At 39.9% G+C, this 26,593-nt stretch overlaps 1 protein-coding gene across 2 annotated transcripts in view; it reads right to left on the bottom strand.

Annotated features, from left to right (window-relative positions):
- Window positions 1-26,593, bottom strand: part of CPED1 (cadherin like and PC-esterase domain containing 1) — a 155,057-nt gene that overhangs the window by 73,623 nt on the left and 54,841 nt on the right. For both annotated transcript variants that reach the window (XM_056341197.1, XM_056341198.1), the window contains exons 8-14: window positions 12,200-12,342; window positions 10,722-10,794; window positions 9,150-9,314; window positions 8,047-8,151; window positions 6,961-7,130; window positions 1,218-1,282; window positions 844-888 (exon numbers count right to left, since the gene is read on the bottom strand). In XM_056341197.1, coding sequence (XP_056197172.1) covers window positions 844-888; window positions 1,218-1,282; window positions 6,961-7,130; window positions 8,047-8,151; window positions 9,150-9,314; window positions 10,722-10,794; window positions 12,200-12,342 — 766 coding nt within the window. The remainder of the gene's footprint in view (window positions 1-843; window positions 889-1,217; window positions 1,283-6,960; window positions 7,131-8,046; window positions 8,152-9,149; window positions 9,315-10,721; window positions 10,795-12,199; window positions 12,343-26,593) is intronic.

Genomic DNA, 26,593 nt, shown 5'->3' on the forward strand with positions numbered 1-26,593 from the left:
CTACAGATGATTATAAACAGTTCTCCAGATCCTGTGCGCCTTGCATAGAAAGGTTTTCTCACTGCTAGTTCAAAAATGAGGAGGAATTTTCAAAATAAAATAAATCGAGGTATTTTCAAATTAATTTTCTTGCAGTTGGAATGGTGATGCCAGTCAGCCAGCCCAGGAGCATTTCTGGTTTCTGACTGACAGTTCCTGGTTCCTGGTGGCACCATGACATCAGTAACAAAGGGGAAATGAGGCTCAATGGGTAGAAAAGTCTTTCTACCACAGAGCAATTGTTTCATATTTATAAAGTGATCCCTCAGAAAAAGTGTTACTGAGGAAGGCAGCAGAAAGCATTGCTCCCACCAAAGACAAATATACTTTAAATATCTTTAAACATACTTTAAATATTTCTACAAGCAGATATTTTAGAAAACTCTTCATCTCTTAACCAGCTCTTCAAAACTCCACTTCTGAGCTGAAGACTGTCCTTATATAAGGCTGATTAAACTCCATAGAAGTTTAAAGGCTATTCCACAAGAACAAATGTGTGCTAAAGTTCTTGGAAATATGGGGCAAAAGTCTACTAAGTGCAGCAAGGGATCAATGAGTGCTGGAATATTCACATTAATATGCACGTATAGCAATGCTTAATGTTGCTTGAGGCTTATTTAACACAATAGCCCAATCACTGAGTGATTCATAAACATTTTTGCTACTTAAAAATTCTTTTCTTTTTTTTTATGTTACAGCCTGTAGGCACTCAATTCACTGAAAGGTTACGTAGAAAATCCCAATAAATTTGTTCAAGCAATCTCTCTTCTTCCCCTTCAGTGGTCTAGAAAGACCTTGACTTACCATAACTGCATTGTCTTTCTTTAGTCTGACTGGAATAATGCAATGCTGAAAGGTAAACAGAAACAATTGATAATTTTCTGATCTAAGCCTGATTCGCAGTCCTATCAAAGAAGGAATTTTCGTTGTGTTAATTATAAAAAAACAGTGTACTTTTATTCTTTTCAGTGTTAGATCTTTGCTTTAGGCTCATGAACACTGCTCACGGGTACAGCAGAACTTACACAGATAAAGAAGAAGCTGGTCTTTTACATGTAATAAGCCAAGACCTTCCAGCTGGAATGCAAAACAATGTAATCTAAATCATACCAGTTATCAGAAGTAGTACAAAAAGGGAAAACATACCATATTTAAAAGATGTTACTCCAATTTCTTACCTTTATGATTCTTCCTAAAGTCGGAAGGAACATTCTTCTTAGGACTCGCATTTTCTTGAGAATTCCTGTCAATTCAATAGCAGACATGTTTCTACATAAATAGAAGGAACAGAAACCATGGAAAATTTTTCAAAAATTTCTATATGGCATCCCAGGCCACATGGTATTTTAATATTCCCCATTGAAAGATGAACCTTTTGGATTCATGATCCCAGCATTAGCAGTATTACCTTAATGAAAGTGACAGAAAACACACATTCCATAATAAATGGTAGCATATCACATGAGAAAAAAAAAACCCAAACCCAGAAATAAATTTCAGTTGTTGAATTGCTGGGAAAAAGAGTGGATATAGCCAAGAATAAAATAACACAAACTGTATCTCTTAACTGTTTGTATAATGCTTTTTTTGTATATAATTGAGGTTAAAGTTAGACATTGTTCAAAAATAATTAAATATAAATGAAGATCTGTGTCAAGGTAAGTATCGGTACCGACAATAACATGAATTGATATAATGGAATATCTTGATTCATTTGCTAATTCAAAACAAATCACATAATCAACATCCAGAGTATAGATATAAATCCTCAGTGAAAAAAGACAATCACAGCAATTCATTAACATGTTAGTAGCACCCATATTGCTAACTCTGCAGATTTTTTCCTTCATATAGCATTTTGGGAGCATAGTAGAAGAAAGGCAGTAGGCTTCTCTGCAATCCATGTACTGGACCTCTGGGTAACAGACCTTTTCAGAGGTCTGTTAGTATTTCTTAAAGCTTTCACGTGTTTTCCTCACAGTGTTTTCCATAGAAGTTCTCATAAAGCAGCTTCTTCCCCGATACTGCTGCACATTCAGTTTGGATTTTAAAAGACACAAAGTCACTGTCTGTGCCAAGGAAGGGAGGTGGCAATATTGTTCTGTGCAATCAGCCATCACTTAATGTTTCACAGGAGCTGCTGGAAGCAGCATCGAGGTTAGTAACGGTAAAAGGTGAACTGTCTGATAATAAAACAGAGATTTCTGAATCGTCTCAATGAGATAAGGAAAGAAGTAGCTGGCAGATCTGTGTGTCTCTGTGCACATGAAAATGTAGTTCTTAGCTTGCAGTGTCTAGACACCACCCTAATTTCATGCACATTCATAACCTACTTCAGAGGAGGCACTTAAACTATTAGAGACTTTGTTTTCCAAGTTATAAGTCATTTTGCACCTCTCTTTCTGCTTGCCAAGGATGTCGTGGCTAACACACATCAAACATATCCTTTCTCTCTACTGTTCCTGTTTGATTGCCCAGTCCCAAACTTTACTGTAAGGTGAAAGCACAATTTCTTAATTGTGAAAAAGTCTTAATTCTATAAAATGTCACTTTGGTTTAGCCAGAGAACACCTCAGGAGTGTGGCAACCACCACCACTGCAAGGCCCCTGCTCCCAGAGGAACGGCCTGACCTCTACGTATCGACTCTGTAAAGAGATTGTAGTTATCATCAGACAACATTAAGAGATATATAATAACTTTATCTAATTACCACAGGGTATCAAAATGTAATATTTAGAAATGATATTACAGAAAGATATTCAGATCATTGTATTTACAAAAAGATACTCAGATTTCGGCATGGCCAGCAGGACAAGGGCAGTGACCGTCCCCCCACACTTAGCACTGGTGATGCCGCACCTCAAACCCTGTGTTCAGCTCTGGGCCCCTCACTGCAAGAGGGAGCAGAGGGGCTGCAGCGTGTCCAGAGACGGGCAACGGGGCTGGGGAAGGGTCTGGAGCACAAGTCTTGTGAGGAGCAGCTGAGGGAACTGGGGGTGTTTAGTCTAGAGAGATGGAGGCTCAGGGGAGGCCTTACCTCTCTCTACAGCTACCTGACAGGAGGCTTGGTCGGTCTCTTCTCCCAAGTAACAAGTGACAGGACAAGAGGAGACAGCCTCAAGTTGCACCAGGGGAGGTTTAGGTTGGATATTAGGAAATATGTTTTCACTGAAAGGGTTGCCAAGCATTGGAACAGGCTGCCCAGGGAGGTGGTGGAATCACCATCCCTGGAGGTATTTAAAAGACAGGTAGATATGGTGCTAAGGGACATGATTAGTGATGGACTTGGCAGTGCTGGGTTAACAGTTGGACTCCATGATCTTAAAGGTCCTTTCCAACCTAAATGATTCTATGATTCCATGATTTATCTTTGCTGAAGACTGGGATTTTAATCATCAGAACCATAAGTTTTCCTTTGTTCAAGCTCCTTGCAGTTCAGCAGGCTGAGGAACGATGCAGTTATGAAGCATTCCCTTGGGAAGGGAGTGGCTGGGATCCTGGGCTCTGCAGAGTCCTTTCCTTCACATGCTGATACTCAAGAAGGGTCCTTTATTTGTTTCAGTGGCCCCTTGTTAGTATCTCAGAGGAGCTATCAAGCACAGATGTGCACATTGCCTACACACTTTGCAATTAGCTCTAATTAAACTAATGACTGCACGTCAGGTACCCTAGGTGAGCCCATGCTTGTGAATGTACCTTTTGAAAGATCCCAAACTGCTGACAGTGAACCTGTCCTTTAGGAATCTCTCTGATGCAGCAAAGGAGAAATCTAGAGGACTGACAGCAGCAATGGTAATGTCATCTGATGGTCTGAGCAATCAGAGACATCAGCAATGAAGGATGTATAGAAATAGGGGATATCTTTCATAAGATTAAAATACAAAAAGGAAAAAATCTAGTCACTTTTGGGGCCTCCAACGGATGTGTTAGCTGTGGATAGTGCAATTTTCAATTGGTTGTAAAGTCAACACTGAGACCATATTTCAGGATTCAGTAGAGTTATGAATTTTATTTCTTTAGATTATGTTTTGTAGGTATCTCTTGAGGAGGCACTGGAGGTAATTTTGTGAGATGTGATCATGAGCAATTTGTTTCTGTTTGATTAAATGGCAGCGTGAACTTTCTAGTTTGTAGTGTTTGCTTGGTTTCAGTCACAAAGTTTCCATGAAGGTCTTTGGTTCACCATACTATCTTGTGCCTATCTTCAAAAGAGAAATACAAAATTGCAGACTCAAGAGTGGGATTTGTTTTCTGGCACTTAATCTCAACTGACACTCTCCTTTCCTCCTTTCCTTTCTTACTCCTCCCATTGCAGATCGGTGATCTTATCCAAACTTCCTTGCTGTTGTCTTCTTCTGCCCCATAGACCAAACCATGTTGTTTTCTTAAAGTGCCCAGGTGAAAAGCATGACCAAGTTAAACTCCAGTAAATTATTTTCAGTCCAAATTCATTTTGACAGCTACTGCTTCTATTTTGACTTTGCACACGAGAGGCTAGTAACACTTTTCCAAATTTGATTTCATAAAAGCATTTGCAACCTTATTAATCTGCTTAAGAATTTGTCTTATGCAAATTAGCATTTTGCATATTAGCAAATTAGCTTTTCTCACTAATCTGATTCTCCCATGCTACCCTGCTGTCTGGCACAGTCAAACATACTTGCCATGATACTTCATAGCCACTATTCTGAAAGGCAATAATGATGTATGTCTTAAGTCATGTCACAAATCGAAACTGAATAGAGTTGAAAAACAGTGCACAAACAATGCAGAAAATTGATTTCAGTGCATATGTTAAAAAGTACCACTCCATCACTTTCAAAGAACTTTCTCATATGTTTTTCCAATGCATTGGAGATAGTCTTTCTAACCTAGGCTCTAACCATTTCATTATAGTTTGAGATGAGTTTCTACAGTTCTTGCTTCTCCTGTGGAAGGAATTCACAGAGTACACTAGTACCATTTAAGATTTCATTACTAGTCATGTAGATGAAATGGGTTAAGAATAGTAGACCAAGAAACTTCTTTAAATCCTGTCTCCATCCTATGGATTCATAACCAGTGAACAGAATAAGATGACCTAATTCAGAAGTCATTATTTTTCCCATAAGTATCTTGTCTGGTTGGACAATTAGCTATGCAAATCACTGGATTTTGTAAATGGAAATACCAATTTTGCATAGTCAGAGAAATAAGAACTGTTAAAAAAAACCAACAAAACAACCTCACTTTAACTGAAGAAACTCAGGAAAAGTGTTCTGATATACAAACTCATCAAAGTTGGGAATCTCAAAAAAGATTAATCAAAGCTCAAAGAGAATGCATACCTGAGTTATCTGGGGAGTAAGCTCTACTAAACTCTTTCTTCCTTGCAGTTAAGTACAATTACGTGCATATCTGACACATGCATCACCATCACATGCATGTAGGTATAGGAGTGGAAAATTACAATTTAACAATGTCAAAACACATGGTTTTTTTACAGTGAATAAACAGAATAGCATTGTTAGCTTAGCCATTTCGGAAAAATACAGTGAAAAGCAGCAGATTGGCCCATGCCTTGGAGAAAGGTAATGGCACTTCTACATATTTATACACATACAATAATATTCAACTTGAAAAAAAAAAAGAGGCCAAGGGGCTTGCTCAAAGTGAGTGAGTGGCACAGCTTAGAACAGAAAACTGCCAAAGGTTGGTATGCTTTGATATGCAAACCTAAATATTTCGGCAAAAGGGCAAGGGCTCACACATGAATGCAAGCAGCTGCATCTTTGAGTTACTTTTCATGGAGTGGCCAGCAGTAACAACAATACTTAGCACATTCATGGAGCTATGTATTTTCAAAACACTAATAAACAGTTACCTAGCACAGTGGTAAAGTATAAGCTCTACTTCATAGCTAAACAAACATATAGATAACTACTGACTTGCTGAAAGCCGCACCCAATTCAATAAGGAACAAAGTTAAAACTTAAAAAATATTACAGATGCCTTATATAGTCACTACAGCATTCTCCAAGCAAAATGCAAAAAATACTGTCATTCACACGTTTAACTCGAGATTCAGTGGAATGGAGCACACATTCTGTCTAACGTGCCTCTGTTCCAAAGCCCTTGTTTGTGTAATCAGTAAAGAAGTATGGCATATATGCATATGAAATATCATTAACCAAAAGATAATGAGCCCCAAACCCACGTTTTTACAAATTTTAGACTAAACATATGTATCCTACAACTTTTCCTCTTCTTTCCATTAATTCCATACTCCCTCTTTTCTTCCCTCCCTCCCTCCCTCCTTTTCTTCCTTCTTTTCTCCCTCCCTCCTTATGAATGTTAAATTTTCTCGCCAGAAGCTCAATGGATCTAACCTTGTCATTACAATATTTTTCCAGCTTTTTAAAAAAAGTTAAAATTACATTCTCAGACTATTATGCTCTTCAGCCTGTCACTTGTTGGACAGAAAATTTAGAGCCACAGAAAATTATTAGTCCCTTTTGGAAAAATCTTCACCTGAAATTTTATATTTTCTTCACGATTTTGCTTTTGATTGGTGAATAAATTAAAAGACAGTCAACCCTGGTAAGCAATCCTAAGTTTTAGTTCACTATTGTTCAGAAACAACCTACTTAATTTACTTCATATTTCTTAAAAAAACATTTATTGTAGCTCTAATTAATTTTTTAACCCAGAGTCCTCTGTATCAGAAAGAGAGGAAAAGGGACAAAACTGTCCTATGTAGAAATCTAGCTACAACTCTAACAGCAGAATGGCTGACACTGCTCCATGATGGACCTTCATCTCAAGTGTTGTAAGTCCACCTGCATCTACTTTTTTTAAAATTTTGTGATGCTCACTGGAGCTACTGTAATTAATATAATTTAAGGAACTACCCTCAATGGATCATGTAATAGCTATCTTACCATTCTGAAAGATTTGTATTTGCCTCTTTAGTCATGAACTGGAATTGTTCAAGTAAACTGGAAAGCAACCAATGCACAGTCAGGACTGAACCAAGCCGCCTCATTGGGTCTACCATGTGATAAAGGTCACGCAGGAAAGTTTGAATCTTGGGTGCAGCAGAAGGGAAAAGCTGAAAAGAGAGACACTGATTAGAGACTGCACATTATAATATTTGTAAAATGCAAAGTAGTGCAGTTATTAGAAGACAGTGTATATAGCATATGCATGGATATATATTTTAGTGTTCTTTCCCCCACATGTAGAAAAGGACTGTCTAGCCCAGCCTTGCAAATCAGGATTACTACTATTGACATGGAAGTCTAACTCCTTTGCCTCTGATTCGACTTCCAGATCTATTAGACTCAATCCCTCTTCAGAAAGCCTCATCATTTCCCAGCCCTGATACCCAGCAGATCTAGAAGAAATCCTTATATTATGCAGGCTTTCTGAATAACAGACCCAGTTACAGATTTTTGTTTCCTCAGTTCTTGCCATTTCCCTCATTAACTGCCTTGCCTGTTCACAGGCACTGATGGTTATTCCTCCATCTCTGTTCTCCAAAAATGAACTCAATTGAAGTTTGAAAAAGATGCCAGATTATATATTCCACTTGCTGTTTTCACCACTTCTTCACCTATATCAATTCTCTTGGCATGATCTCAGTGTTGTACTGTCTCCAGTTCTTCCATTCACACCTGCTTTGCTTCATTGTAATTCTATTTTCTTACCAACTCATCAGTCATTTACATGGTTTTCTTCCTTTTCCTTTCCTTCTATTTTCTGGTATCTGTTTCTGCTTTAGCTGTTCTTTTCAATAAATCTTCAATTCAAATTCTCTGCTCTATTTCTTTATCTCTTTTAATTTAAATCCCCTAAATCCTCCAAAATAAGATCAGCATAACCTCTATTTCCCTGCTTCCCTGTCCATCCAGCCTAATGCATGGGCCAGAGACAGCAAAGAATGGTAATGAAGGAAAAAAAGTTAAGATTTATATTAAAAAAGTATCCAATACAACAAAATTCTGTTTATTTATTTATTTATTTACCAGCTCAAATTGTCCAAGACTCTTCAGCTCCTTTATGAAAGTAATCATTGAATTTATCTCTTCTAAGGACAAACATTGCTCATCTTCTCTGTGGTAAGTTCCATCCTATGAAGGAAAGGGTAGCACAGTCTGGTGAAATCACATGGAAAGCCATGTGCTTTCATTAGACCCCAATCCCTTTGGTGATCAAAGGAACAAGTTACAGCGGCTCCCAACTTGCCCTAACCTCATCCAAAGTCATGTCAAGCCCGCTCCTTGATAGCTCTTCCCATTTTTTATTCTAGTTTATTCTAGACTAGACTGTGCATTAGCTTTGTGGAGAAAAGTACTCACAGAAACTACCACGGGAAGAGACTGCAAGCACAGACAATGAAGTGGACAGTTTGAAATGTGGCATGGTCTCCTATGGAACACAGACTTAGGTAATCGTGTCATACATGTGCATGTCTGCAGCTTCCCACTTTATTCTATCACAAATTTAGAACCCATGACCCTCTTCTAGTCAACAACTGTCTGAAAGGCAGAAGTCACATGGATAATTCAGTCCCTGTAAGTCTTGCAAGCAGGGATCTCCTCAGAAATGCACCAGACGGAGAAATACTGTTAGTGATCCCAGCTTGTCAGAAATAGTTTTCACTAGTGAGGCAAACTTTATACAGATCCTATAAATGCAAAAAAAAAAAAAAAAATGCAATTGGATCTTGCATCTAAAATAAGACACAAAACTGTGGGAATCAAAATTTAATTCTGATGCTCATGAATCTATATGAATCTACAGTTCTAGGTCTATGAAACACACAAACCTGTATATTAAAAAAGACCGTTTAAAAAAATGGTGGGGAAATTACTTTGTTAAAATTTTAAATATATAATTAAAGTACTGTACTTTGAGAAATTACATAATTTGAGAGTGGAATTTTTATAAAAGAAAATTAGATTGTTTAATATAATTGCAGTTTTATTCCCCAGAATTCAGTAACAGATAGTTTTGATTAAATAAATACTTAATTCTGTAAGTTGGCACTTATGATTTCAGAAAGGCATACAACTTAGAATGAAATATTTTCACATATTAATAATAAGGAAAAGGTGGAATGAACTACCTTGCTCACAGTTGATCCATATATTTTTTGTAAAGCTTCTATGAAACTGAATGTTGAGGATTCATTAGATAAGAGAAATTTAAAGGTATCTTCAAAAAGAAATTCTTTGAAAGTTTGGTCCTGAGTATTTGATTCATCATCTTGAAAGTCGAAGTTTTCGTGCACCTGTTGGAAACAATGCAAGAATTTATAGTTTGGATATCAAGTCCAGTCTTCTCATAACCACATATACCAAACTGGAACTATTTATTAAGAAAAAAGTGATAATAACGCCAATAAAACAGACAGGATTATAACAAATGCTGTACCACGTTTTCTGTCAGAACTACGCACCACAATGTTTGCTGACCTCCAGTGGCTAGAGTACAATATCACATTCCCATGTGAGAGCTTTTATTCATGTGCTTGATTTGAATTTTCATAAACAGTTATTATTTATAATTATAAGTATTGTAAATAATTATTAATAAGTTAATAAGAAACTATTAAACCCTACTGATTTACTGTACATGTATGGATTATGGCTGATGGTTGAGACTACTATGCAGGCAGGTAAACACTATGCTTTATTTTTAGTTTTTTAAGCAGCTCCTGGGAGAATTTTTTCACAGGCTGGTATACAATTATTAAATTGTTATGACAGGTCACATTTCTTACACTAGCTAAACAATTCTTGTCAGACTAATTAAGGATATTAATAAAGTCTTCATGGATCTTTTAGATTATGCAAACTTTCTTTCTTATGTCCATTTTTCCTTTGTGTTTAAAGGAATTATTTTTTTATTATTATTTATTTTGTGAAGGATGGAGATATTGACTGCACTGTTGTTACTAGAAACTTGAACAGATTTTAACTGAGGATGAATTTTAAAATTATTCTCCTGTAATTTCCCAGGATATATTTTTTCATTGGGGTTTTTTGTATCATATGGACAAAGATTTTATATACCTTGGTATGTACAATTAGTATGTATATATAGGGGTAATGAGAAGCAGCTGGAAAGCAGTACAATTTTCATTTCTAAACAGGCTGCTCTGAGGCAGGAGTGGTACAAAACTGGCACAGGAAGTTTATGCCACCAGTCACATTTCTCTGTTGTTGAGGGCCGGAGGATGGTCCAGGAAGAAGACAGCACAGTGGAGGTTAAAGCACTTCATGAACTGAAGAAGTACAATATAATTCATTGAGAACTTTAATTTGTATTAAAAGCCAACTGTGGTATTTTAACTTCCTCCCTTCACCTTTGTTCTGACACAGTTAATACCTAACTCTACTTTCATGCAGTGCATCCCATGGATATTGTTTTGCTGATATTCACATTGGCGTGATAGTCCTTTAATGCCAAACCTGAAAGTTTTTCACATTTTAATGGTGTGGTGAACTTCATCACAGGAAATCTGTCCCTTAAAAACTGGTTTCTTCCACAGCAACACTCCACTTTTAGGCAAAATTAATATTAATGTATTTGTATATTCCTCAGAGATTTGAGGGTACCTATCAAAGAAGGTTCCCTCCTGTGTTCTTTTTGGTGTAAATTTTTTGGGTCAAGCAATAATCTGTAATTTTCTCACCTCAAGAACTACTGGGTATATGGAGGTGCCAAATCCAATGTCAAAGGTTAGCATCTGAAAACATTGGCTGCATCTGAAATACAATATAACAGGAATCACATTCAGTGAGGTTAGTTAGGTACTGCTGTGAAATGTAGAATTGTGGAATCATTTATGCTGGAAAAGACCTTTAAGACCATCAAGTCCAACATAACACTGCTAAGTTCACTACTAATCTGTATCCCTATATATGCTGCAATGACATACACACAGGTCCAGAGAACACACACAAGAATGCACACACATAGGTCAAGAGACAGCATGCGATGCAGATTAAATAAAATTTCTAAGAAGAGACAGCAGCATTAAACATACATTGAGTCAGACTGTGAGCTGACAAAACCAGTGCTACATTAAAGTGTATTCATAGGGTTGACTTTTAAACCAGTGAGGGAGGTGAACTACGCTGGAGGATGAAATGCCTTTTGATGAAAATTAGGTCCTGCAAAAGTCTTGAAGACATCTGGGGGGCAAGAGATGGTGAAACTAACTCTCCGGGCTTATTGAAGCCTAAGAGTTGTGCTGCACCTACAGGGACGTTTAAAGGCATGGGCCAGGAGCTCTAAGTAAGTCTTGGGTTACACAACCAAGAAATATCCACCCCATTGGTAAAAAAATGTTAGCATTTCAACCACTGTAAAAATAGTTCCACCCCTGTTACACTCTTCCCCTCCTCACTACCCTCTCCACTCACAATGTAGGCTTTATTCCCAACTTGCATAAGTCAAATAATGTGCTTTATGGTACTGCTACTAAAACATCTGGGATCTCAAATAGCTTTATAAAACATATAAATGTAATAAACAGTAACTTATTTAGTATTTATCATAAAAATGTCAGGGATATGACATAACATATGTCGAACAAATTAATTTTAATTAATAAAAATACTACATAATAAAGGTTGAGTTATGTGTAAGAACTGTAACACTCTAATAGAAGTGACTACAATGATATAACACCCACAGTAATGTGACTGTTGCTCCCTAGGTGTATCTCATAAGGTACATTTCATGAAGTATTCTACATTGTTTTTTGTTCAGATTGCCTGCTGCAGCCAGCTCTGAACCATCTGGGCTACTCTAACATTAAATATTTGACATATGACCAAAGGCTCACTGAAGGGAAATACAGCTTTATATATGTTACGACTAGCCCAACCGTGAGTAATTTCTGTTCATTTGTGCTGCCTGAAATGCTTCATCAGGACATAGCAGCTGGTCCTAAGTATTCATCATAACATTTGCACAAACTGGAAACACTGTAGATATTGCAGTTTTACTCCTTAAATGCAGCATGTCCTCACTTTATAAGGAAGTATGAAATAGCAGGGGATTGTTTTATTTTAGAAGTCATGTTTCTTGTATAATTTCTATTCTTTTCTAAGAAGCTAAGTTATCTTGACAATAACATAGTAATGATCACTGCAAGTCACTTACTGATTGAAAGAATTTGGTCCTGAGGCAGATGATTCACTGAAGACCTCAGTTATAAGTAGAAGTTTGCTTATAGCTTCCTTCATGTTGTTGAAGGCTTGTTGAGGAGAACTGCTTTTGAAGAATATCTCAAAAAACCTTTGTAGCTGTGAATAAGATTACATATATTTTTGAACATTTATAGTATCAGTGTTTAAGATCATAAATTAAAAGGCTGGTAGAAGTAAAACTTGCCTTAGAATGTCAACTCCAGTTCTTATTCATTCACACAGTAAAGTGGCATGAAAAGCTCTACACAGCATACTAGTGAGAATGATTTTTTTGTTTACAAATAAGTACATCAGAAACAAACTCTGTATTGATGTTTTAAAAAATATTGCTCACAGTCTAAGCTTACTTCACTAAAACCTTTTGCTGTCACTGGTTATAGGCAATGGAAACCACAAACACTTATTTCTTCAGCAATAAGTAATAGCACACTCACAGTAAAAGCCTTTTCTCTTTTTAACATACTGTGCCAAGGGTTATCCCACTTGAACTTGAGTAAAAATCCACACACCAGGTTAACAAGCTTTAAATCAAACATAGAAGAAAGATGTTGAAAAAAATATCAGCCACCGCAACCTGTGTTTTGACTGAACTCTTGCACATCCTGAGGTTTCTGGACTTGTGAATCCTCCCAGTGGCATATTCACTGGCCTGCACAACACTGTCCTCAGCTGCTTTCATCACTCATGTGAATTAACCCATCTTGTCACTTCAGATGATTCAGGGAAAGAACTGGAGCAACACAGAGCCCCAGTGATGAGTGGACACAGACAGGTTTTGTTGCAAGAGTCCTCTGCGCTAAAAAATGGGCTGCCTTTGAACTATATTTCCATTAGAGTTATCACACAGCACAGAACTCAAATAATGTCTGAACTATGTAAAACTATCAGATAATTTAGTAGTAATATATTAAGAAACAGATGCATTTATATAGTAAAAAAGTGTTATCTTCTGAGATAAGGCACATAAAGTACACATAGAACATGTTCAGTATTGATATTCTTGAAAGAAAAATTTCTGGCTATTTCCAGAAATTTCTCTACTAAATTGACTTAGAAATTTCATTATATATTTTCTGTTATCACCCACTTATACATGTCCCACTGGGGTAACATGATGGAAGCGTGCAGCCTTCTGTAGACAACCCCACTGGGGATGAATGTGGTTGGTGTCTCTCTAGCTGCCTTTGATTACTACGGTCACAACTGAGTATCCACCGTGGATGGGTTAACCAAGCCTGACCTTTAGCAGAAGTCTGCAACAATGTTTAATGTGATATTTTGGCTCTAACAGAGAATTACAGAAGCACAGAATGGTTGAGGTTAGAAGGGATGTCTGGAGGTTATCTTGTCCAACCCCACTGCTCAAGCAGGGTCATCTACAGCCAGGTGGCCAGGACTGTGTCCAGATACCTTTAGAATACCTCCAAGGATAACACATAGGATATAGCACACATGACTGGAATGGTGTCATGGATGGCTACATACATTTTAGAAAAGACAGGCCAGCAAAGAGGAGTGGTGGAGTTGCTCTTCACACGAGAGAGCAAATAGAATGCATCAAGCTCTGCCTAGGGGTCGATGCAGAACGAGTCAAGAGCTTATGAGTAAAGATTAAGGGGCAGGACAACATGGGTGACACTGTTGTGGGTGCTTGCTACAGGCCACCTGATCAGGGAGAGGAAGCCAGTGAGGCCTTGTACAGACACTCGGAGGTAGCCTCATGATCACAGGCCCTGGTTCTCATGGGGGACTTGATAACCTCCCTGATATCTGTTGAAAGGACAACACAGCTAGGCGCACGTAGTCCAGGAGGTTCCTGCAGAGCATTGATGATAACTTTTTTTGGCACGGGTGGTGGAGAGGCCAGCAACGTGAGGTGTGCTACTGGACCTTGTACTAACAAAGGACTGGCTGGGGACAAGGCTGGGGGCAGCCTTGGCTGCAGTGACCATGAGATGGTGGAATTCAGAGAATGGAGAAAGCAGGGCAACAAGCAGGATTGCGGCCCTGGACTTCAGGAGAGCTAACTCTGGCCTCTTCAGGTATCTGTTTGGAGGAATCCCATGGATCAGGTCTCTAGAATGCAGGGGGGTCCAAGAGAGCTGGCTAATATTCAAGCATCACTTCCTCTAGGCTCAAGATTGGTGCATCCTTATGAGTAGGAAATCAAGCAAAGAAGGCAGGAGGCCTGCCTGGGTAAGCAAAGAGCTTCTGGCAAACCTCAAACAGAAGGACATTTATGGGATGTGGAAAAAGGGACAGGCCACTTGAGAGTACTATAGGAACATTGTCAGAACATGCAGGGAGGCAATGAGGAAGACTTAGGTCCATTTGGAATTAAATCTGGTGAGGGAGGTCAAGGATAACAAGAAGTACTTGTTCAAGTACATCAGCAGCAATAGGATGGCTAGAGAAAATGTGAGCCTGCTGCTGAATGAGGTGGGTACCCTGGCAATGATGGACACTACTAAGTGCTGCCTTTGCTTCAGTATTTACTGCTAAGGCCAGCCCTCCCAGACCCTGGAGGCAAGAGAAGCCTGGAGAAAGGAAGACTCTCCCTTGGTCAATCAGGATCATGTTAGAGATTACTTTAAGCAAACTTGACACCCACAGATCCATGGGCCCCAACGGGATGCACCCCTGAGTGTTGAGGGAGCTGGCAGATGTTATTGCTAAGCCACTCTCCATCATCTTTGAAAGGTCATGGAGAACAGGAGAGGTGTCTGAGGACTGGAGGAAAGCCAGTGTCACTCCTGTCTTCAAAAAGGGCAAGAAGGACAACCCAGGAAACTACAGGTTGGTCAGCCTCACTTCCACCCCTGGAAAGGTGATGAAACAGCTCATCCTGGAGGTCACCTCGAAGCGTGAGGAGGAAAAGAAGGTCATTAGGAATGGTGAACATGGATTCACCAAGAGGCAATGATGCCTGATGAACCTGGTAGTCTTCTATGATGGAATGACTGGGTAGGTAGACAAGGGGAGAGTGGTGGATGTGGTCTGCCTTGACCTCAGCAAGGCTTTGACGCTGTCTCCCATAACATCCTCATAGGTAAGCTCAGGCAGTGTGGGTTAGATGGGTGGATGGTGAGGTGGACTGAGAACTGGCTGAATGGCAGAGATCAGAGGGTCAGCAGCAGCAGTGTAGAGTCCAGCTGGAGGCCTGTAGCCAGCGGTGTTCCCCAGGGGTCAGTATGGGGTCCAGGCTTGTTCAATCTATTCATCAATGACCTGGATGAGGGGACAGAGCCACCCTCAGCAGTTTACTGATGATACAGAACCGGGAGGCTCCGCTGATCCCTCAGGAGGCCGCGCTGCCATTCAATGAGACCTGGGCAGGCCGGAGAGTTGGGCAGATGAACTGATGAATTTCAACAAAGGCAAGTGTAGGGTCCTGCACCTGGGGAGGGACAGCCTCGTGCACCAGTACAGGCTGGGGCTGACCTGCTGGAAGGCAGCTCTGCAAAGAAAGGCCTGGGAGTGCTGGTGGACAGCAAGGTGCCCATGAACCAGCAGTGTGCCTTTGTGGCCAAGAAGGCCAGTGGGATCTTGGAGTGCATTAGGAGGATCATGGCCAGCAGGCCAAGAGAGTATATCCACATCTGGAGCATTGTGTCCAGTTCTGGGCTTCCCCATTCAAGAGAGACAGGGAACTACTGGAGAGGGCCCAGCGGAGGGCTACGGGGATGGTGAGGGGACTGGAGCATCTCCCCTGTGAGGGAAGGCTGAGGGAGCTGGGCCTGTGTAACCTGGGGAAGAGATGGCTGAGGGGGGATCTTGTCAATGCCTACAAATATCGTTAAAATCGAGTGTCAAGAGGATGAGGCCAGGCTCTTTTCAGTGGTGCCCAGCGACAGGACAAGGGGCAATGGGCACAAATTGCAACACAAGAAGTTCCATCTGTATATGAGGAAGAACTTCTTTACTTTGAGGGTGGCAGAGCACTGGAACAGGCTGCCCAGAGAGGCTGTGGAGTCTCCTTCTCTGGAGACATTCAAAGCCCGCATGGACGTGTCTCTGTGCCACCTGCTGTAGGTGAAGCTGCTTTAGCAGAGGGTTGGACTGGATGATCTCCAGAGGTCCCTTCCAACCCTGATCATTCTGTGACTCCACAGTGTCTCTGGGCAACTTGTACCAGTGCTCAATCACCTTCAGAGTAAAAAAGTGTTTCCTGACCTTCGGAAGGAAACTGCTGTGTTTCAGCCTATGGCCTCTTGTGCTGTCACTGGGCACCACTAAAAAGAGCCTGATCTTCTTTTCTTTACAGCCTCCCTTCAGGTATTGATACCTGATGAGATCCCCCTAAGCCCCTGAAAAGCTTCTCCAGGCTAAACAGTCCCAGCTCTCTCAGACTTTCATCACATAAGAAATGCTCCAGTCCCTTAGTCGTCTTAGCGGCCCTCCTCTGAACTCTCTCCACATCCCTCTTGCACTGGAGAGTCCAGAACTGGGCACAGTACTCCAGATGTGCCACAAGGGCAGACTGCTGGCTGATGACCAACTTAGTGTCCACCAAGATTCCTAGGTCCTTTTCTGCAAAGCTGCTTTCCCGTGGGTTGGCCTCCAGCAAGTACTGGTGTCTTTGTTGTTCCTTCGTTGTTCCTTCCCAGGTACAGGACTTTGCACTTCCCCTTGCTGAACTCCATGAGGTTCCCGTCAGCCTATTTTTCCAGCCTGTTGAGGTCCCTCTGGGTGGCAGCATGACCCTTTGTTGTATCATCCACTCCTCCTAGTTTTGTTTCATTAAAGGGTACACTCTCTCCCATCATCCAGACATTTAACAAAGATGTTGAACAAGAATGGACCCACTAAGGATCCCTGGGGTACACTGTTAGTTACGGGTGATGTGTTATGATGTATTCACTGTGCAAACACCAGATCTTGCCACATACTTCTGTGCACTCTAGGCCACGGAATTTTCTAGACAGTGTTGGAGCCTCCCCTCATGAGCATGAATACTGCCAAGCATGCTGGTGTGCATCAGCACGGATGAATTGCTTTCAGTTTCTTCAGGCAGCATATTGCACTTAAGTGTAATAAGCACTCTCCACTTTCCTTTTCAAAAAACCTACCGCCAGCCATGGGAAATCCTCAAGTACGCAGCTAACAATGGTTGTCCTTTGCTATTTGCTCTCTTCAGTTCTAGTAGCTCCATTCCGTTTTGCTGGTAAATAACTTGTGGGTAGGAAGTTGGTCGGCCTGTCTTCCAGTTCTTATCACCTCTGGCTTTATTTTAACAAGTGGTTCCCTTCCCAGGCTTTACTGACTAAACGGAAGTGTCCCCATGCGCAGATCTGGGCTGAAGGCATGCAGTGCCTAGGACATTTCCCCCTCTTTCTGATAAAGCTACTTGAAATGCCAGTAGGAACAACAGTATACATAGTAAAGTTATAAAATTAAACCTCTGACTGCCAGGCAATTGCAAAGTAAAAGTTGCACACGTAGCCTCAACTCTTCCCTTTAGATATTTGCGTGATATTGAAATCTTGAATTGCATCACACTGTATTTTTATGCTGTAGAAAGTTTTCCCTATGTACTGCAATTCCATGAGTGTTTAGGGCAAAACAGCCCTGGAACTGCTATTTAGAAAGATTATGCAAATCCTCAGATCACACGCCATTTCATTGCCACAACAGACTGAAAGGGATTCCACGTTTCCCAAACTTTAAGATCACGAAAGCTGTGTTTCTCCCAGATAGTAGTACAAAGGTTAAGAACAAGAAGCTGCACATTTTTCAAATCAGTTGTTCTGCTTTAGATTCATATCTCAGTGAAACTGTCCCGTTTCAGTCCCTTGGCCAGGCCAAACCAGTTAAATGATTATTCAAGCAAAATAAAAAATTAAAATGAAGACTCATTGCACCAAGGTGGAACTACATGGTGGTTCTTCAGCTGAGTTTGAGAACAATTTCCAGCATCTCTGCCAGATCCTGTATAGCACTCACATTCCTCCTACAGTGACTTGCACCTTTTCTCTAATTTTCTAAATCTGCAGTAGGTAATGGGGGACTAAGTGAGAAGCTCTGTTGTTTTGCTGCACAGGAAACATAAGGAGTTGCAGTATTTTGTAAGGAGAGGTGTAGACTATTGGAAGGAAGGGTGAGAGGAACAGAAAAAGCACCATTAGCTCATTTGCTCCTCACCATGAATCAATTCCTAAGCACTTCAACACAAAGGACACGCAATGATTATATTTCTAGTGAGAATTGATGAAAGACAGAGTTATTTGCCCTACTTGCACTCAGAGCAGGCCGTTGGCTATAATAGCCAACTCTTTCCAACACAACAGGCATTGAAATAAAATTGGCTTGTCCCAGGATCTGCATTTTGCTTACATCCCCCCTTAGCCAGACCGGAGAAGCAGCATTGCACAACAGGTTCTCATTAGGGGTTATCAGGTTTCAGGACAATGTTTATTCTAAACCAGGGACAGAAAATAAATATTTAGTCAGGCTGGTTCAGGACCAACAGAGACAAGAGACAAACACTTCAGATTGAATTCCAATTAATGAAAAAAATCCCATTTGTTTAAATTCAGGTTAGGTTTGAGTCCTGCAGATTCTACAGGATTCTCAGCAACTGGTAGGGAAAATGTAATCTGTATGGATTAGTGGTGATTAAGTGTGAAAACCTGCAGCAACCTCATGTTCTTCTGAGTGTGCCCAACAAAGATGCATGAATACCTGTGTTCAGCTGCAAAATACTAAAGTCACCGAGTTGAAGGTTTCTTCAGATGATCACCACTGATGCTGGTTCTCTCACCTTCAAAGGAAACAGACCACCTGTCCAGCAAGATTCAATCTCATAATTCATTGAGTGTAATTAAAAGCAGTATTGAATAGTATAAAGGGTACAGAATGGGAGAAACTGCTGGCAGTCACAGGAACTAGTGTGAGAGAAAGCTGACCTCTGGCTGGCAGTTTTTTAAGCAGAGGAATAGGGATTAAATTTTAGTAGGCTGCAAAACTTAATGCAGACATGCACGCATATTTTGTACAATGACACCATTGTATACAGAATTGCAAGACCTCTCAGAAACTTGAAGACATTCATCCACATGCTGGATGCATACAGTTGGAGGTATAGTCCACATACTTATGTAATGAAATGTGTAAATGCAGCCAAATTACATGGATCAAACACACATTCTCTGTAAAGGCAGAAAGAACTAGGAATACTCTTAAAATTAATTTTAACTCATTGACTTTCACTCACTGATAACTACTTTTGCTTTAGGATAAGCCAGTGGGAAAAAAAAAATGGCTAACTCAGTATTATTTCTACAATGCTTTTTCTCTGAACACTTTGATATCTACTTTCTAAAGTCTGCAGTCATTAAAATAAGGTTTATGATCTCAGTGACACAGATCTCTTTGGCTTCTCAAAAATACACTGAACCATCAGTTAAAGGCCTGACACATTGAAAAAATGCAATTTAATTGACAAAGGAATTCCTATTTGCAAGCTTCGTGCACAGTTCATAGGGACTCAAGGAGAGTGGAAGAGCGTGGCACCTGCAGGGCTGGATGTTATGGTGACTGTAGTAATTCCCTTGAGAGGATTTTCCTCTGGCAGTTTTTCTGCAAATGAATTTCTTAGGAGACCTGCTGGGGCAGCCTGGGGCTGAATGGTCAGCTGAGGATTGCCCTGAGAAAGTATAAAAGCAAATGGTCACAGTCTTTCTGAGCTTTTAGCTCAGTTCTAGCACAGTCTTGCCTTCTCTGAGACAAACAAGAAGGATTTTCCTTAACTAACCTTACGAATGGCAAGAAATGCAAATTGAAAACACTTGCCTTCACCGACTGCAGCGGTTAGCTTTCTGTTGGTTGTAATAGGTGTTCAGAGACACAGCTCATGTGAAGGTGATTCACTCAGGTGTCAAAATCTGTAGAGGAGTCCCACCCTACAAGACTACATGGCTTAGCCTATGCACAAGTTAAACGTTATAAAGGTTACCTTTATATCTCACTGCAGAGCACAGATGCTTGAAGAGCATGATTTATGCCATCCCAAGGGAGACACCTCAAAACAGTGACATTAATTGCAATCTAAAACTGCTCTTCTCCTCCAGTGACTGTACAGGAAATCTAAATGAGACACTGAAGACAGGGAGAAGATACACTGTGGGAGTGCTCACACAGCCCACCCACAGACAACAAAACCTGTGTACCTGGAATGTACAGAACTGTCTGGGAGGATGTTTGTCCCAGACTTATCATGATAAAGAAGGTGATTATCAGTGAGATTAAAGAGTAGCAGGAAATTATAAAGTGGCTTTTGGAACAAGGAAGGAGTCAGCTTGGGAAATAGTATAAAAGCAACATGGCAATTTGTGGTGGGGGGAGAGACTTTGAGGTGAAAGCAGCAGTCAAAACCCGATCAGGCACCTCCAGAAGTCAGCCTGGCTGGCATCACAGCTTCTGCCTAGACTGCAGGGAATACTAGTGTGTAAGGATGGGCAAAGGTCCCATGTGGGTCCATGTGAAACAGGCACACACAGAGCTGGACCCCCCCACTTCTCCAAGCAGAGGTGCATGCAAGAAGAGAAGCTGCATCCTAGGAGTGCGAGGCTGTGCTTTTAACCTGTGCTGCCTGTGAGACAGGGTCTGGGTAAATGTGGGTGAGTGGGTGGTTGTGACTGCAGCTTCAGAGGGTATGTATAGAAGGATGTTTAGAAATGTGAAATGTTTATTAATGTTTTTGAAGTGTCTGCTGTCATGCTTTACCTGTTCTGTTACTGAAATTGATAGTAAATCTATTATTTTTATTACTGGTTGCCAGTTAATTACATACCATCAGTTAGCCACTTTTATCCTGGTTTTGGTTAAACAATGTGAACTTATCAATTTTTTCCTGCAAGAGTGTTTCTCTTTTGGAGGTGTAGTTGAGCTCTAAACTTACCCAAGAGGCAAGGAAATAGAAGATAAGAGGCCGTTGGGGTTACTGAGTAATTCAGTGTAATTTTGAGGTTTACATTTTGAGATTTGGTGCATCTTACTTTACAGGATTTATATGAATAGATTTTGAAAGGACCTTGCTGGTTCCTAACTGTAGCCTTCAAAACTAGATGGTGGACAAAGTTACCACAATCATATCTGAAAGCAAGGTATACTTCTGAGAAGCCAAAGCATGACCTTTGTTTTCAAGAAATTACCCTTTTTGAAGTAACAAAGGGTGTCCTCTCCAGGTGGTTCTGCTATGAATTGGAGCTATTCCCTTCTCTCTGATCAATTGGATCTGTAGGGTCTCAAAAGACTTAAGGTAATTGCCTCTCCTTTAAAACAGCTGAGGATATTTTCACTTGAATCAACTCAGTCTCTGATAATTTTCAGTATAGACTCTGTACTCTCAGTTCATTTTTGTACATTCATTCTTCTTACTGCATCTATGTTTGGTGAAACTTCTTCACCAAGGCCAAATACTTTTGCGTGTAAGTAATCATTCATAGATACAAAAATATTCTTCTACACGCAAACAAGAATCTCTTTGACTATATGTATGAAGTTATCTAAATATCTAAGATGCCTGGAAGAATACAGACTGATAGAAGTCCAGAAAAGACATATTTTACGATGAAGCTATCTCCTATATTGCCTGCTAGCACAGGCAGACCTCTCCACTGATCAGAGTGTATAGAAAAAGTCATAAGAATTGTAATGGGAGAAAAATGTACCCAAAATCAAAACAATCATTCCTGAATACATCACAGAGAAAACAGTGCGGTAATTTATCATAAATCATAGTATTAGTTTTAGGTAAATCTATTTATTCCACCCCTGATTTATTATTACGATGTGCCATTTCTCTGCAGCTTTAGCATGTCGCTTGATGAAGGGGAAAACCACAGTATTATTCAGTTATTTTATACAGTAGATTTCCCATGTATACGTATTTTTCTTTACGTAAGATTTTTTTAGGGAGATGTTATTTAATAGTTCAGGACAGAAAAAAAACCAACAAAACAAACCACAAACAAAACACCTTGTCCCTCAACACTTTTATAGCTTATTTACGTAGAGGAGAAAAGGCCATCTGAGACAGGTTTCCTCTAAACATGCTTACTGTTATGAATAAGTCCAAAGACAAAGAGCTGCTTACTAGCTTCAGCAACCACTAAATTATGTCTTTTGACTGAGACTGAACTAAGAACTGTTTCCCAATCCAGCATTGACTTCTTAGTGAAAAAGTAAAGGTGATTTACTAACAGCATTTCCCAGCTCGCTGTGAAAGCAAAAGTGGATCAGCTTGATTAAGGGAAGCTGGAAAGCTTCCTTTAGGCAGCTTTACGTAGGTCTGGGAAAGCTGGGGGTCACAGAGGGGCATGCTTACAGAGCCACCTGGATTGACAGCCAGAGCAAGAGGATCTGTAGGCCAGGAGAAAAGCAGAGAGCTAAGGGCCTGGATAACAGTGTAAAGACTTACTTGTGACATATACACATGTTATAATCAGTCTAGAGCTCTCACTAGCTAAACTGGGATGTTCAAAATGAGAACAGCAGAAAAGAATGCCAGGAAGAACTTTATTTGTGCACTGCATGACAGATTGGCACAGACATAGAGAAGGTAAAGAAGGAAAGATAACTCGTTCTTTCTCTTAATACAAGAATTAGGGATATGAAATTAAGTAATCAGGTAGAAGTTTTAAAGCAAACGAATACTCTTTGTCAAGCAATACCTAAATAATCTGTAGAGCCTCATTGCTGTAAGATGTTGGGGAGACCAAAAGCATTAATGGATTAAAAAAATCTAGTAGAGAATTGCATGGCAGAGAAGTCCTCTGAGGCTTATTAAACATAAAGATATATATCCCACTTCCAGTTTTGTGTTTCTAACCTTGCAGGTTATGAGAAATAGCTATAGCCTGCCTAGGGATGAGTACCAATTCATGCTTGTCCTGTTACACAGCTTCGTGATGTTTTCTTGCCTGGTTGTTGCCAGAAACAGAATGTCAGACTAAGCACGTCTTTGATCATCCCAGTCCAGACAGACTTTTGCTCTTATATCAGTGAAAAGAGAAATGATAGGGCTCTAGATACTATGAGGACAGAAAACAGAGATGGCATTTATGTTATGCTCAGTCTCCCAGGAAGAGAAGCATTACAATATTTGATTCTCTACACAGGCTACTTGCAAGAACAGTGAAATGCATATGCTAAGTCCTTACAGAACCTAATGAACAAATTTAATTTTATTCCCAAATAACCCTGCAATGTAATTGAATAAGAGTTGGTGGTAATTGTCTATTGTATTTGCTCCTGCTAAATGATAGGGCAATAATAGGGAATTCAAGCATAAAAAAAAGGTGAAAAACTCGTAAGACTTTCAGCCATTTCTAAGTATTTTGCTCTTTATCTGCATACATGCTTGCATTCTGTCTCACATTAAATATCTACTACTTGAAGTCGTATCAAAACTGGCCACTTGAGGGCAATACTACAACCTAATTTTAACAGTGTTTGGCTCTAAGCCAGACCTCCATGTCATATTAAAAGATGTATGTCCTGGGTAGATGAGGGTTCAGTTTTATTTGCATATATGTTAAGTATAAAAAAAAAAAACCTCTTTATTCAAGCTTCCAAATGCTTAATGCACAGAGAAAGAATTTCAGCAACTTACACCACAGCAAGCTTAACAGCAAATTGCTTTAATAAATTATGTTTACTTCACTGCGCAACTGGAAAATCACTTAAGAGCATAGTTTCATCTGAGTGTATCAAGAGTTACACAAGAACACCAGTCAAGGAATTTAAATCCAGGAAGCACCTGATTATCTATTTTGGATGAACAAAGGGATGGTGAGCCAGAGCAGGGGCCATGGGAAGCTGCTGACAGCAAAGAGCCTTCCCAGGTGCCACAGGATGGCACCACTATGGGCTACAAAAGTGCATCCCTTCATTAAGAACTGCGACCAGGCTGGGAAAGGTTAATGGCAGGGCGAAGGAAGCACTTCACAGTATGTTAAACCTTGAGATAATTAATCATAAATTACTGTTTCATATACCAGCTTCTATAAAACAGAAAATTGTTCAGGGGTCAGCCTCCTGCTCCATACACATGCGTAATGTCGATTAACACAAAGAGAATTATTGCATGTATCGACAGAGACCCATCCCTTAATTGGTACCATATGCAAAACAGAAAGCTTCTATTTTATTATTAATTTTCCAGTGCACAGATGGTCTAAATAAGGGGTTTCCAAATTTCCTCAAGGAAATAAGGTAATTACGCATGTCTCATATAAAAACATTTGTGTAGCCAAAAGCCATTCTCTCCCCTGCACCTCCTGCATCTTCCCAACCAGTGCCCAAATCTAGAGACACATTTTTGCCACCTCGTGACTACACACAAGATCTCATGTCAGCTCAGGATTTACCTTCTTTTGCTTTCTGAACTGAGATACTAAAACATGTATAATCCAAAGAAAACCTGGCAGCTGGTGAGAAAAACACACTTGAACTCTTCCCGAACCGCCATTTCACCAACGCTTATTCAAGGAGTTGTGCTGAAGCCTTGCCACTATGATCAGGATAAGTAAATCTGAGTTGTAAAAACCATTTACAATAGTTTACTCACAAAGGAGCAGTGGGGAATACAGTATTATTTAATTCATTAAACTCCTGATTTTTCTTCAGACAGTTTCTCTTGATCATTTGAAATCCTCTGGTACCTCATCTCCAGTCTTTTTAAAACTCTCTCTTTCATATATAGCATATTCTGGTTACTTCCAGCAACCATAAAGTGCTGTTGTACATAGGAGATCAAATTTTAAACTTAAAATTGTCATAGTAATGTTGCAACCAGGTTAACCACAATTGTGGATTCATTTCTCATTGATAATACTTTAATTATACTGGTATGAGAAAACTGGCTGACCGGAGACCTGTATACACTGTGGAGGTCTCTAAATTATTGTGCAACATTACTGAAAGCAGCACATCTATGATAGCAATGCAGCAGATTAAAATTATTCTCATCTCTACATTAAAAAAAAAAAAAATTAAAAAAAAATCTGGCAGCTGCTTTTGGGGAAATAACACATCAAACACTAGCAAATTTTTCCAGGTCAAAGTCTCCTCTATAGGCATGTTCAGTCCCGGTAACAGTGATGGGTATTCTGTCAATCAGCGGAAGAACAGGTCTTAGAGATCTTTTCTGTCTTTATCGAGTATTAACATGTTAGATCTCCATAACATAACAAGCCATTTTCCTTCCTACACAATAGAGTTGTCCTAAGCTTAGCAGCTTTCCGGACCAGGTTGCTTGGCTTGTTGCAAACGCGGTAGCTCCACTGACTAATTTGGGAGGCGATCAGTCTGCTGGCATTGTACATCCCACTGGCAACAAGTTATGGCTCCATGAAGTTTATGAGAAACTTGAGGTAATCTCATCCTGAAGGATATCAGTGGATGAATTCAAACCTTCTCCTAAGTGTTGTTTTCTGACTGATAATCTCCTACCTGATGCCTCTGCACCAAGCACAGAAGCCTCTCTATGATATTCCCAGTAGTGCTTTCTGGCCAGTCCATGAATTCCCAGTGTCTCACTTCTCCTGGAGACTCCCTGACTCCTCCTGGGTTCTTTATAGGGCACATTGTTTATGCTGAGACAGTCTTATATACCCCACTTTCCATCATTTTGTTGATTTGCATTTCAATCTATACATCACTACAAATGTGCTTTCTGTGGTGCCTATTTTTCGTTTATTTCTTGCCATTTTGATAAATCTGCCTGAAGGTGTGGAAGATATAACACCACAGCAGCAGTAAGCAGATTGGAACTACTGTAATGTACTTTTGCTTCTATCCATCATTCTTATTGCTTCCTCAGCTGCCAAAGTGCTCTGTAAATGGTGACTGGCACCCCATTCAGCAGACCTCCTTCAGTGGGAATTATTTTACAGAGCCATATCACAGTTACTAATAACTACTAGCCTTTAAAGTAGTCCCTACTTCAGCTGTGATAGTCATGAGGCTGGACATTCTGCTATTTTAATAAACATAAAACAAAACTGAACTCCAGGGTTTGAAAGTGAGTGACCATTAGTCTTCCTAAATGTAAACAGAGGAAAAAAGATGGCAAAATAATGTATCTCCATGGGCTTCCATAGCTTCCAAGGTGGGAAAGAAAGAGAAGTAGGTTCATCTCACCTGATTTTGGCAATCTAGAATTCGACATGTTCTCTAAGAATGTTATAGCCCATGGAAGGAAGCAGACACTTTTAACAGGAAACTTGTCTCATTCCAAAATCAGTGTCTAAATTGGGTGGGATGATTTGTTCTTTAGAGGTGTCTGTTTCTCCAGTAACTAGAATTAGATAATGAGCTTAGACTAGGCACTTAAAGAGTGCTA

The sequence above is a fragment of the Falco biarmicus genome, chromosome 5 (assembly GCF_023638135.1).
Source record: "Falco biarmicus isolate bFalBia1 chromosome 5, bFalBia1.pri, whole genome shotgun sequence".
In the NCBI taxonomy this organism is placed as follows: domain Eukaryota; kingdom Metazoa; phylum Chordata; class Aves; order Falconiformes; family Falconidae; genus Falco; species Falco biarmicus.